Source organism: Leguminivora glycinivorella, chromosome 26 (genome assembly GCF_023078275.1).
Source record: "Leguminivora glycinivorella isolate SPB_JAAS2020 chromosome 26, LegGlyc_1.1, whole genome shotgun sequence".
In the NCBI taxonomy this organism is placed as follows: Eukaryota; Metazoa; Arthropoda; class Insecta; order Lepidoptera; family Tortricidae; genus Leguminivora; species Leguminivora glycinivorella.
This window is the reverse complement of record NC_062996.1, coordinates 4,448,455-4,461,167: the sequence shown is the minus strand read 5'-3', so window position 1 is coordinate 4,461,167 and position 12,713 is coordinate 4,448,455. Positions and strand designations below refer to the sequence as shown.

The window sequence follows — 12,713 nt, the reverse complement described above, 5'->3', positions numbered from 1 at the left end:
GAGCCAAATGTCACTGATGACAATGTCAACTAAAAATGCGCGAAATATGACGGCTCTGTGTCTGTACACAAAATTTGGCACGCACATTTACGTAAAATTAATAAAAAATTCACATGGATTTGTCCATGATTTCTGTATGAAACAATGTATTTCATTCACTACCGCGACGACGGATAATGTATAGTAGATGTATGCGCATAGTTTTATTTAGTTGTAGTGTGCGGTGACTAAATAAATGGTAGATGTTTTTTGTATGGAAAGCGAGCCACCTTAAATAATCTACATAATCGTGTTTTAATTTTCTGCGATTTTTAAGAGTAGCTTTTTTACCCGCAGACGCGCGCGAAGTGGACGGGTTATATTCTGATATTTCACTTGAAGGTGGCGTTTCTTCTCTTATAACTCTTTTAGTATATTTGGTTTGTTTTGCTTTATTCTATCCCCGTAACGTTTAGCTCGATCCCTCCAGTTTTTTTTTCGCGTAGCTTTGTTCACGAGAAGTAAGTATCTTCTCGTGAACACAGCTATGGTATTTAAACAGTATTTTTTTTAAATAATAATCCATTTTCTTTTCTTATTTAATACCTTTCTCTAGCTTACTACCTTACTTCTGCTATGAATGACATTGGCATCCGTTTAAATTTTTTCAGACATTTTGGCATAATTGAACTGTAAAACTTATTTTATAAATTATCACCAAAATAATTAGTATTTACCACTTCGTACTATTTCTACATATAGGTGTCACACATGTCAAAGTATTATAAGCATATATCTTACAAAGAACTTTAATTTAATAATTAAATTTAACAAATTCATCTCCCGATGCATCATTTTCGTGGTCAAAAGTCACTTTCGTGTCCGACCACGAAAGTGACTTTTGACCACGAAAGTGACGGATCACGAAAAAGTGACGACCACGAAAGTGACGATAGTCTGCTTTAACGGATTTATACTGAATAGTTTTTAAGTTATAACGGACTTACATGGTCGACGTGTAAATTAACCCCAGAAAGCATGAATTAAGCATATTAATATAATTTAATAATTAAACACTTACCTAAACTTAAGTCAACAAAAGTGACGCACGATCTTTGACACAGACTTGACAAGATACAAGATCATTTTATTAATCATAAATGATGTCCGTCATCGGTGTCCAACTATTTACCAAACTTTTGACGCAGAGTATCAGTGTTGCTAATGTATTTAAAACGTATAAATACTACGATGTGACCAGTTTTTTTGCCAAAGTTATTACTAAATATGAGTGACCACGAGAGTGATGATGGTTTTAGGAACAAATTAAATCATGTCAATATTGATATTCATCATTGCTGTATTTTTTGTGCTTTTGTTTTACATATAGCCAACATACTTCCACATAAGTATATACAGTTAACATTGCGTTTTTGATAAATATGTATTTTTAACAGTAGTGAGCAGTAGACGATGTCTCATTCGAACTGACCACGTAGCGTGATGTTTATTACGTAAATCGGCAATTTCAGAAAAATATCTTACAATATTCTAAAAAACATTATTGGACGATAATAGTATTAACAAAATAAACACGTAAAGTTAATAAAATATCGTTTACTACGTATACTTTTCTGTACATCAAGTCTGAACACAGTTTCATGCATTGAAATAATGACCCTTTTATGTTCCTCTATGATTCTTGCGAAAAAACTCAAAAAACTTATTCTTTTACTAACATTTACAGGTGGAACTTCCATGGGTCCCTCGTGACAAATGTCAGAAGGAGTTGCGGAAGACTCGTCTTGGCTCGCACTTCGTGCTCCACCCCTCGCTAACCTGTGCGGGGGGTGAGGCGGGGAAAGATACCTGCGCGGGCGACGGGGGGTCGTCCCTCGTGTGTCCTATAGGGGTAAGTTGAGACACTCTTCCTGCACGAGGTCTCTTTAGTCCAGAAGGGACTGAATAAGCTCGGCTTCCACTTCGTGCTACACCCCTCGCTAACCTGTGCGGGGGGTGAGGCGGGGAATAATACCTGCGCGGGCGACGGGGGGTCGTCCCTCGTGTGTCCTATAGGGGTAAGTTGAAACACTCTTCGTGCAGGAACTCCTCTGGGTCCAGAAGTATTAACGGCCCAGCCACGATATTGGTCTAAGCGCGACAGCGGTGAGCGGCAGCCATACGTGCGAATGGAAAGTCCCATCGCTGTGTCTCGCTCCAACGTATGGCCGCCGCTCACCGCTGTCGCGCTTAGACCAATGTCGTGGCTGAGCCGTAATAGTAACTGAGGAAGACTTGGCTCAGACTTCATGCACCATTCGCGGATGTGCGCATGGCGGGTAAGGATCTCGTGTATCCTATAGGCTCTTTATTCAGGAACGCCCTTAGGTACTGTGCTATACATATATTTAGTAGAACTAAATGTCGTATGGGGCATAGAGGAACAAGTCAAGACAAGAGTTGTAACGCCATACATCAGTTAATGCGGGTTATTTGTAGTGACATCTAGCTACAATCACGCGTCAAATGCCCTTTTTCACCGAGTCAATTTGAGTTATACCACAGAATATATAATAGTACAAGTACAGAAGGCCCACTGCTTTGATGTTCACGAGATGCCGCCTTTTAAATGCCTACAAAATTCTAACAAACAAACGAGCCGCACGTGCGCAGCGTCGGCGTTAGGGTTGCCTATGGATTAAAACGAATTAATACTCAGATAAAATGTTATGTTATACTATAAAGAGTGTACTACCTATTTTATTCATGATGTCTATTTAACTAAGCATTATTAGCCATTCACACGGGGACAACGCATATGAACCTTAAAAAAAACTCGCAACGTAAAGTAACAATAGAAAGTGCGAACCTGATTAGGCCGCGAACCCGCGGCCGCCAGCATGTACTTGTAGCGCGGCGATAGAATCGCGGAGTAGCGCCCCTAGGACCCACAGTATAGAACCCTCGCGGGCGTGGCCAGGAGCTGCCGTGCCCCACGGAGCTCGCAGGTTATGACGTGGAGCTGATCTTTTGGTGCCAGACCGCCTCGCTGCTGGATTTAGTCACCAGTGTAGACCCACACCCAGTATATTTATTTAAGTAATTTAGTGGTTTCATTGACCTGCGATCCTCTGACCTAGTTACTTTATCTTTATTATACACATACAGTGGTGACCATAGATATCATTCTGTTTCAGAACGTGGACCCAAGTCAGGAGTCCCTTCGTTTAGCGATCTACGGTATGGTGGCGTGGGGTATCGGCTGCGGTGACGCTGTCCCCGGCGTGTACGTCAATATGCCACAATTTTACGACTGGGTTGGAGAGAAGATGGCCGCCGAAGGGTTCGGTACCAGCTCTTATACCTTCAAATAATAGGCTAGTCTCATAATTATCAAGTTGTTAACTAAGTACATCGACTGCGGTGACTCGGTACCAGGCGTCTACGTCAATGTGCCACTGTTCTACGACTAGATTGGAGAAAGGTATTTCTATATACCAGCTGTTGTAATGACAGTTTTGAATGATTGACGGTTATTTTCATTATACTTATATTGACCGTGATTACCTTTCGATTTTTGTCGAGCTCTCGATATTTTGACGCAGTTGCATGCATCATGATCACGGAAAACTGACGAAGGCGGGTGGATGTCAAAGTTGCGTAGACAGCGCGCGATCTACCCTCCTTCGCACGCGTCGGCTGCGTTCACTTTCAGCGTTACCACTGGTGTGCCGCTGGTCACATTCACAGCTGTCATACTTTCTAGTTCTATAACTAGAAAATTTGACAGCCTATATGTAGGTATATATGCTTACCCTTTTTCGTAAACTTTATTTACTAAAGTTAATAAGCCGTTTATAATCGATTGTCCCTTTCCAGCGAATTGGTATGACATAGATAGATAGGTAGATGACATAGGAATAACCGAAATTTATCGACTTTTCAACTTTAGTAAACGTTTATGAATAAGTAAGGGGGTTCATTATAATCTCTGATATACACATGGATCATGATGCATGCAACTGAAGCGAAAGATCGAGAGCTCGACAAGAATCAAAAGGTCAAAAAGGTAATCATGGATCATGGTCTATATCGCTGTCGATATAAGTCTAATGAAAATAACCGTGAACCATTCAAAACTTTTACGGTAGATGTCGCTACAGCTCCCATCGATCTATGAGGTGGAAATTTTCGCTATGGATGAAGACTTAGTAGCTCAGATGGCAGAGCGCTGGAGTACCACTCCAGAAGCCGTGAGTTCAAGTCTCATCTATGATGTTTAAAAAATATGAATATACACAAATAGGTGTGTACATACACCTACAGTCATGGTATTAATAATACATTTAGATGCGGTCAAAGTGTCAAAAATGTGCATTCACTTTTTTGCTTATGGGGCATTTTTTTTTCAAAGTTGTCCACCCCACTTTTTTTGTAACATGGGTATTTTTACGCGATTCATACTCAGAATCTGTCTGTCTGAAAAAAAATGTCCCAAGATTTCCATATATTTTTCAAACCTTCCATTCCGTTACCGCCATACAAAATGTATGAAAAAATGGTAACGAAAAGGGGAAGAAAACCTTGGGAACCTTTTTTTCTCCTATTAGGATTGAAATAACTCGCGATTCTGAGTGGACACCACATAAAAAATTCCAAAACCCAAAAAAAAAGTGGGGTGGACAACTTTGAAAAAAATATCTTAAGGTTGTGGGTAATTACATTGGACTTTTTTACTGTCCCTATTTAACAATATTAACAGCATGATAATCCACCCAATAAGTTTGACCTTTATTTAATACTTTAATTTAATAATATATTTACATTTTTTGCGTGGTTTGGTTTGGACCTTAGTGTCTTACATTTAGGAATCCATATGGCAAACCACCACGCCAGTGGAGCTGGGCCGAGAGTAGGTGATGAGCCGTGTCGCATGCTTTTTATTCTGTTCTTCTATTACACATTAACGTAAATGAGGAGGAACACTGACATTTTACCCCGCCAGGCGGCGCCTATGCAAGAGTCTAGGCATGTCACTGTCATTCATATGTGAGAGAGAGAGAAAAAAACATCACACACAATTATCAGCTTCACACTCTCACGTTTCACGGACTAATAGGGTGGCGCCATCTGTCGTATCCTTTGAGTGTTCTTCCTCATTACATGCCTATTTCTACATAAGTAATATTTTAGGTAGATTAAAAACAGACGTTTCCCACCGATAATAAAGTCCAAAGTAATTTAAAAAATTACATATTTATTTTAGGCATGCGATTTGACAGTCGTCGAAAAGAGTATATACTTGTCAGTACATACATCTATCTCATGTTTTTCTCTTCTACCATTTGACAGATCTCCGTCATCTTGTGAAATGTATTCTTCCATTCTTCAGAATCGTTGAAGCAACGCTTGTTACAAACACGCGAAAGCTATGCAAAGTCTAATTTCGACCCATATGTCACGGCCAGGTATAGCCCCGGCGATTATCGTTAGACTTACAAGCCACAGGTCACGGGTTCAAATCTCAGTCGTCGCATACGTAGGTCGTAGATATTACAGCTTTTTTAATTAATTTTTTTAATGTTTTATTTATATTATAAGTTGATAAGTTCAAGCTACTGCAATGACATTAAATACAAGGACGCACAATTCATAACAAAAATGTTTTAAAAATCTGGGTCTAAATTGCATTTATAACATTCTTGTTGATGCTAATAACGTTAACTTCTTATCTGCTTAGGAAAAAAACGTTCATGCCATAACCAACTTAGTGTATAAAGACCTAAGTATCAAAATTGCAAATGGAACTGCGACACACTAAAAACTCTTTATCAAACAAAATACCTTTTGTCATAATATGCTCAAATGACTTAAATGTCAAAATGGATTGCGAACGAATATTGAACGAATGGAGCCGCTACCAATATATAATAAGTGTGTAGGTATTAGATATTTCCAATTTATTCCATAAATAGAAATACCTAAAAAAGGCCGCAATTTTATTTCTTTATTACATAAACTTTAAAAATACCCTACTGTATCATCTTTATCTTGGTCACTTGTACTACGTTTATTACAATAAATGTATGTAATGTCATGTATGTGTAAATTTCCTGACATGTCAAATCTTGTTGTCACAAAGAAAAATTTACAGGGCTTCCAAGAATCTCGAGCTGGAAGGATACAAATTAAAATATTTTCTATGAAAATATTGGGTTGGTAAGAAAGTAATGAGCGGATCATAACCAATATTGTAATTTTTATTTAATTTATTATTTTAATCATTTATCAAAAATATAACGGCCTTCGTTATCTACTACTTGTCTCCATCGTTCTGGTAAAGAATGAATAGCATCGGCGAAGAAGTTCTTAGGTTTAGATTCAAAAAACTCAGCTATGTACTGTCGTAGATGGGCTTGATCATCGAACTTTTTTTCATTCAAGGCATTGCTTAGCGATCTGAACAATAGGTAATCCGTAGGTGCCAAGTCTGGAGAGTACGGTGGATGAGGTATCACTTTCCAACCTAGCTCCAATAGCTTTAGCCGAGTCACTTTTGCAATGTGTGGGCGAGCATTGTCGTGTAAGAAAAAAACTTTAGCATGCTGTGGACGATTCTGACAGATTTTTTGGTGTAAATTTTCAAGCTGATTACAGTATACTGATGCGGTAACAGTCATTCCACTTGGTAGGAGTTCCCAGTGAATAATACCATGAATATCCCACCAAACGGACAGCATAACTTTTTTCGGGTGAGGCTCTGTTTTTGGTGCCTCTATTCCTTTTTCGTTTGGAGCTAGCCACTGAAGTTTGCGTGTGTGATTTATATATAAGACCCATTTTTCATCTCCAGTGATAAGATGGTCCAACCAGTTGAATGTGCGGCGAAAAGACAGAAGTTGTATGCAGATATCGGCACGGCGGTTTAGTTGATCTCTATCAAGTTCGTGCGGTATCCAAATACTGTATTTGTAGTTTTTTCCCAACTCGTGTAAATGTGTTTCTATGGTGACATGAGAGCAGCCTAACTCGGTAGCAAGAGTACGACTCGTTAGCCTCGGATCTCCTTCAATTAAGGTTTTTAATTTGGCTACATCAATCTTCACCGGTCGACCAGACTTAGGTTGATCTGATAATGAAAAGTCGCCACTACGAAAACGCTGGAACCATCGTTTCGCCGTGGCCTCAGACACAACTTCAGGAGCAACACGCTGACATATATTACGCACTGCTTCGGCGGCTGAATGGCCAGACTGAAATTCATATAGTAAGCAATGCCTTACATGCACTTTTAATTCGTCCATTTTCTTCCTTATATTAGCTCGGCGACAGCTAGTGAATGACTGACGAGAAACTGTGCGACTCGCCCTTTATATACTTTCGACCATAGAAGATTCTAGAACTCTCTCAAAAAATTTATGTGGAATTCAATCGATCGCTCATTACTTTCTTACCAACCCAATAATTAAATTCGACAGCAGACAATCCAAAGGTTAATCGGATTTATTTATTATAGGCATTTGTTTTAAATTAAATACCAGTAGCTCTGATCTGATAGTGGGATATTCTTTAAAATTTATTTTCAAAAGGAGATTTAATGTTGGTAATGCCATTCAAATAATATTAAAAGTGTCTACGCGAGTGTCCGAATTTAATTATAGGATAGCACATATTGAAAGTACTGTAATATGGGTACAGAAGCCTGCCTATTGAAATATAAAATACATAGCAAAAAGTATAGAAAGAACCTACTACTTTTCGACCTTTTATTTACACTACATACCGACCATACAACAGACTCTAATTAATCTTGGTTTTCAAAAGTGTAAAGTGTAGACCTAAGTGCGTTTTCGCATTATCCGATCCGATATCGGATGTCGGACCGATATCCCATACATTACAGGCGGAATCTTGGATTCATCTATTGATATCCTTCCGACATCCGTTATCGGATCGGATAATGTGAAAACGGTCTAATAGCGACTCAATTAGTTTTTGTTCCTTGACGGTCATTAATTTGAACTAATAAAATTATTTATTTAAATCTATACAATTACAACGAGTATTATAATGTATTATACATTCATTTTGTAATGTAATCCAACGAAATAACTTATAGAAATATATTCTACCCTTTTTGCTTGTTTTCCGATTACTATTTAGCCAATTTTTCATTGAGTCATACCATGGACTTTCAATAGGGACTGAGCTCACACTTTTTTTGCCATAATAAATTGAACTTTATCACCGGTGCAGAAAAACGTTCTTATTAGGATAGTAAAAGTGTATCCACATGAGAGGGTCAAAGTTGGGGCTGGTGTCCCTCTCGCACGTGTGACCAGTGTTAAAGAGATTAGTATAGTAGTGTTGTTTTTACCTGTATGATAACTAAGTTAATAAACTTCTTAAATGATTTTTGTGGTTTACTGACGATTCGCCAAAAAATGTTTCCCAAAGTTTCACATCCCAAACTATTATTCCCAAATTATCATTTCCCAAATAAACGTTTGGCAAAACAACTTATCGCAAATTGACATTTAGCAAAACTTTTTTTGGCAAGTATTTGTTTCCCAAAATATTTACTTGGCCAAATTTCATTTTACCAAATATTATTTAGTCAAAGGTATTGTTAGGCAAACTTTCCATTTCCCAATATATTGTAATTAAGTGGCGCACTGGAAATTTGTTGGTTGATTTTATACTTTGTGTCCAAGATTTGTGTGAAATAATTTGTATGTCGTACTTTTTTTCCTCCTGCTGCAAATGTCAAGGACGACATTTTCACTTACATGTCCGGATAAATTTTATTAAAAAGAAACCTGATGTTTTCAAGACCATTATGTTCTATTAATTTTCAATTACTTTAAAAAATAATTTCCGGTTTGCTCATTGTCAACCTAACACGCTCCTCCTCGCTTCGCTCGTCGTCGCACGTAAACTGACTTTGTCACATACGACTTTTCTGTTATAATACTAATAAAATTATTACATTACATTTATGCCTTGTAATATTTATTGTCAAACGTGGCTTTGCATGGTGTAATTTGTAGAAACATTTTTTGACAAAAAAAAATAGTTGACAAAATAATTTTGTCTAGTAATTAATTTGACAAAAATAAAGATGAGTAACCTTTTTTTGTCCAACTGAAGCACTTGGGAATAAAACTGAAATTATCATTTGACAGATTTTAAGTTAAATTTGGCAAAAAAATCTTCGGTAAAATACGATCCCGTAGAAATGGAAATGCATATGCCTAAATATTTTCGAACTTTGCGATGTGAAATTTTGACCAAACATGTTTTTGGGATATAAGTTTTGCCATTAAAAACGTTTGCGAAATAAAGTTTTGTCTAAATAAAATTTGACAAAGTAAAATTGTGCCAAATGATAATTTGACCAAACAAATTCATTGCGAAACATATCTTTGCCAAACAATACTTTGGGAAATGAAACTATTGCGATATGATTATTGGGAAATGAAATTTGACGAAACGTTTTTTGGCGAAACGGCAGGACACCGATTTTTGTATTATATCGAGGCAAGGATATTAATACCTTGTAGCGAATTGGTAAGTCATTATTATGAAGCCATAAAACCAAAGATTTGCGCAATTAAAAAAAACCTTTAATTCGGTATTAGTAGATTTGGTAGTAACTTTGAATATGGACTGGTATCCCCAAATAATGACAGTGATGACGTCATTCAAATAATTTTGACAGTGGCAATAAGTGCGAGAGGGACACCAGCCTCAACTTTACCCTCTCATGTGGACACACTTTTTGGCCTAACAACTCAATCTAGCTTAATAATATATAAATCTATGAGTCATACCGGACAACTGTCACTGTACATTTGTAATCCTTATTACAAGGGCATAACGTCTAGCGATGGTTAGCTAAGACAGAGTATTGCGGTTGCGGGGAGGAACGATGTTGAACCTTAGGTTACCTTCAATCAATACTAATACTGAAATACAGTTTTCGACCTTATTGCATTACATGTGTCTAATAACATTTTAAAATGGCTAGGGAATTAAATATCTTGACTGTACCTAAATCACTCACAGCATTAAATAAAATGTTATATACAACAAAAAAAAAACAATATTTTAAATAAAGGGGGTAAAAAGGCGGTAAAAGAAAAATAAAATAAAAATAAAAACCAAAAAAAGTTCATTTCGACTGCCGGGGATCGAACCCACGACATCAGGCCCCGTAGCCGAATGGCATTTCTCCGATTTGTGCTAGTAAAATATTGAACATCCGTCTTAAGTTTTCATAGTGTTTCAACATATAATGTATATACAAAACAACCATAACTTCACTTGTCCTTTTATTGCTTGTGTCATAACTGATTTAATTAGTCCGCTTTTTGCTACTACGAAGTATCATTCACAAAAATAGGTGGTTTCTTAATGTGTTATAAAGGTCATAAATTAAAGTAATCACACAAATTTTGGTGGCTTAACTAAAAAAACTATTTCAAATTATTAATACTTTGGCTGTATACCTATCTATATAAATAAATACAGAAATTAAGTAGTGAATATTACTTACTTTAATTATCTCATTAGGTTAGAAAATATTGGATTAATTAGTTAGCCAGTGCAAATGTTTAAAAATTTACAAAGCAAACAAAAATGTTTTCTTTTTAAATATCAACTGAATTTGTATTTTTATACAATAAATGTATAGTTAAAAGTTGTTGTTTCACTTAATAATCAAACACATAAAAATTAATCAAACACATTTTAGGAGGTGGTCGTTGTATATTTTCGGTAAGTTTTACTTGGTTTTACGAACGACGGCGTGCGAACTCGCATGCGATTTAAGTTACATTGCGGGCTGTTGAGGTTACATACAATTTTGCACAGCCATCAAATACCGCAATGTAATAAAACTCGTATGCGAGTTCTCGTACCGCCTAAATGAGCCCTAAAACATCTTGCTTGCCTGGTGGATAAATAGGGATAGGCAAACTTTTATGTCCGTCGTATTTATGGAAGCATTTATAAGCTACTAGCTAGGCTTGTATCGTTCACGAACTATGAACTGTTAGGAATAAAATCCCATCAATGATGACCGAAATGAACTGAATCTTTCCAGGCTAAAAGATTCGGTCTTTGCTCATTTAGTTCAGCATATAATCGGCGAGCGCGAGCGGTTTCGATCGAGAACGAATGTGTGACTGCGCCGACTGAGAGCGAGAGCTATTTAGCAGAGCAACAAAAGAACTTCAAATTTTCATAATTGTTAAAGTTCGGTTACTTACAACCTTTGGGCCCGGAATGTTACTATCTGTGGACTATTCGTATCATTTTGACTCTAAGTTATTCGGTCCCATTCGTTCTGATCTTTCCGACCGCAGTGGTCGCTGGTCTGGCTGAACTAAATGAGCAAAAGACCTAAAAGAGCGAACTAGTTCGTGGGAGCGATTGAACGAGATCGGAGCGCTCCGATCAACGAACGAAACGGCACAAGCCTACTACTAGCTTTCGCCCGCGGCTTCGTCCGCGTTAAATTTGAAAATTATAAAATAAATAAATAAATAAAATAACTTTATTTAGCATTGTGTAGTACATATATGCTTACAGTTAATAGTAAACTTATAAATATCGTGATTTAACGGTTACATAAGTTATAATTATAACTTTATGGTAACTGGAATGAAACTTTGAGTAAGCGGCATCTGATCCCCGTACCTACTAGTAAAAACTGTATCACGGTGGAACAGGATTCCCCTTGTCATTGTTTACATTATTCTTTAACTAATGTTAATTAATGTTATAGAAATACAAAGTACACTGATTTTACTGTTAAATTTGTGGGTAAATTAAAGTTAAATACAAAATAATAACAACTTAAAAGTAACGAAAGGCTCACGACGAGGCAGAAGGACGCATGTCACTAAGGAATAGTGATAACATACGACCCTCTGTCGCGGCGCGGCACGGCGGTGCAACTAACTAGTAAACAAGTAGTATATGCAAAGCTAGCCGATTAAACACGTTTAAAGATTAATTATAGTATTAACTTAATAATTATGATAAATTGCTATTGACTCATTCGATTAGTTAATTAAGAATATGTATGTAAGTTTGTTTCTTTCATAGTTTGTCTGTTTGTTTTATATATTCTTGTTTGTCTGTTTGTTTAATTGCGGAATGCTCTATACAAACTTCCACCCCCCATTTTAGAGAAGTGGGGGGTTAGAAAGAGACAAAAAGTAGCCTATGTCTCTTTCCATCTCTTCAACTATCTCCACTTAAAAAATCACGACAATTCGTCGCTCCGTTTTGCCGTGAAAGACGGACAAACAGACACACACTTTCCCATTTATAATATTAGTATGGATTACTATTTTATGGCGGTTATAACTTATTAATTATTATATGGGGACGCCAACGATATTAACAGTATTGTACTAAAATCACAGAATATATAATAGTACAAGTACAGAAGGCTCACTCCTTTGATGTTCACAAAATGCCGCCATTCTAAATTCTTACCTACATTAACAAACGGACCGCACGCGAGCAGCCAACATTGAATTTTATTGCGCTGCACGAAGGTCGTTGCCAATGAATGGGCCGCGAACTCGCGGCCGCTGACATGTACTTGTAGCGCGGCGATAGAATTGAGGAGTGAGCCGCCCCTGCTAAAATGAGGAGACACACTCACAAGGTTATGACAGATGGCGCCACCCTATTAGCACATCTCGGACACTGGCGAT

General features: G+C 37.2%; 1 protein-coding gene across 1 annotated transcript in view; it reads left to right on the top strand.

Moving 5' to 3' along the window:
- LOC125239841 (phenoloxidase-activating factor 2-like) overlaps window positions 1-4,309 on the top strand; it is a 35,778-nt gene extending 31,469 nt beyond the window's left edge. Inside the window, 2 exon segments of the mRNA XM_048147560.1 lie at window positions 1,727-1,891; window positions 3,177-4,309. Of these exon segments, the coding sequence (XP_048003517.1) occupies window positions 1,727-1,891; window positions 3,177-3,353 (342 nt within the window). The 3' untranslated portion in view covers window positions 3,354-4,309.
- Window positions 4,310-12,713: the final 8,404 nt, after the last annotated feature.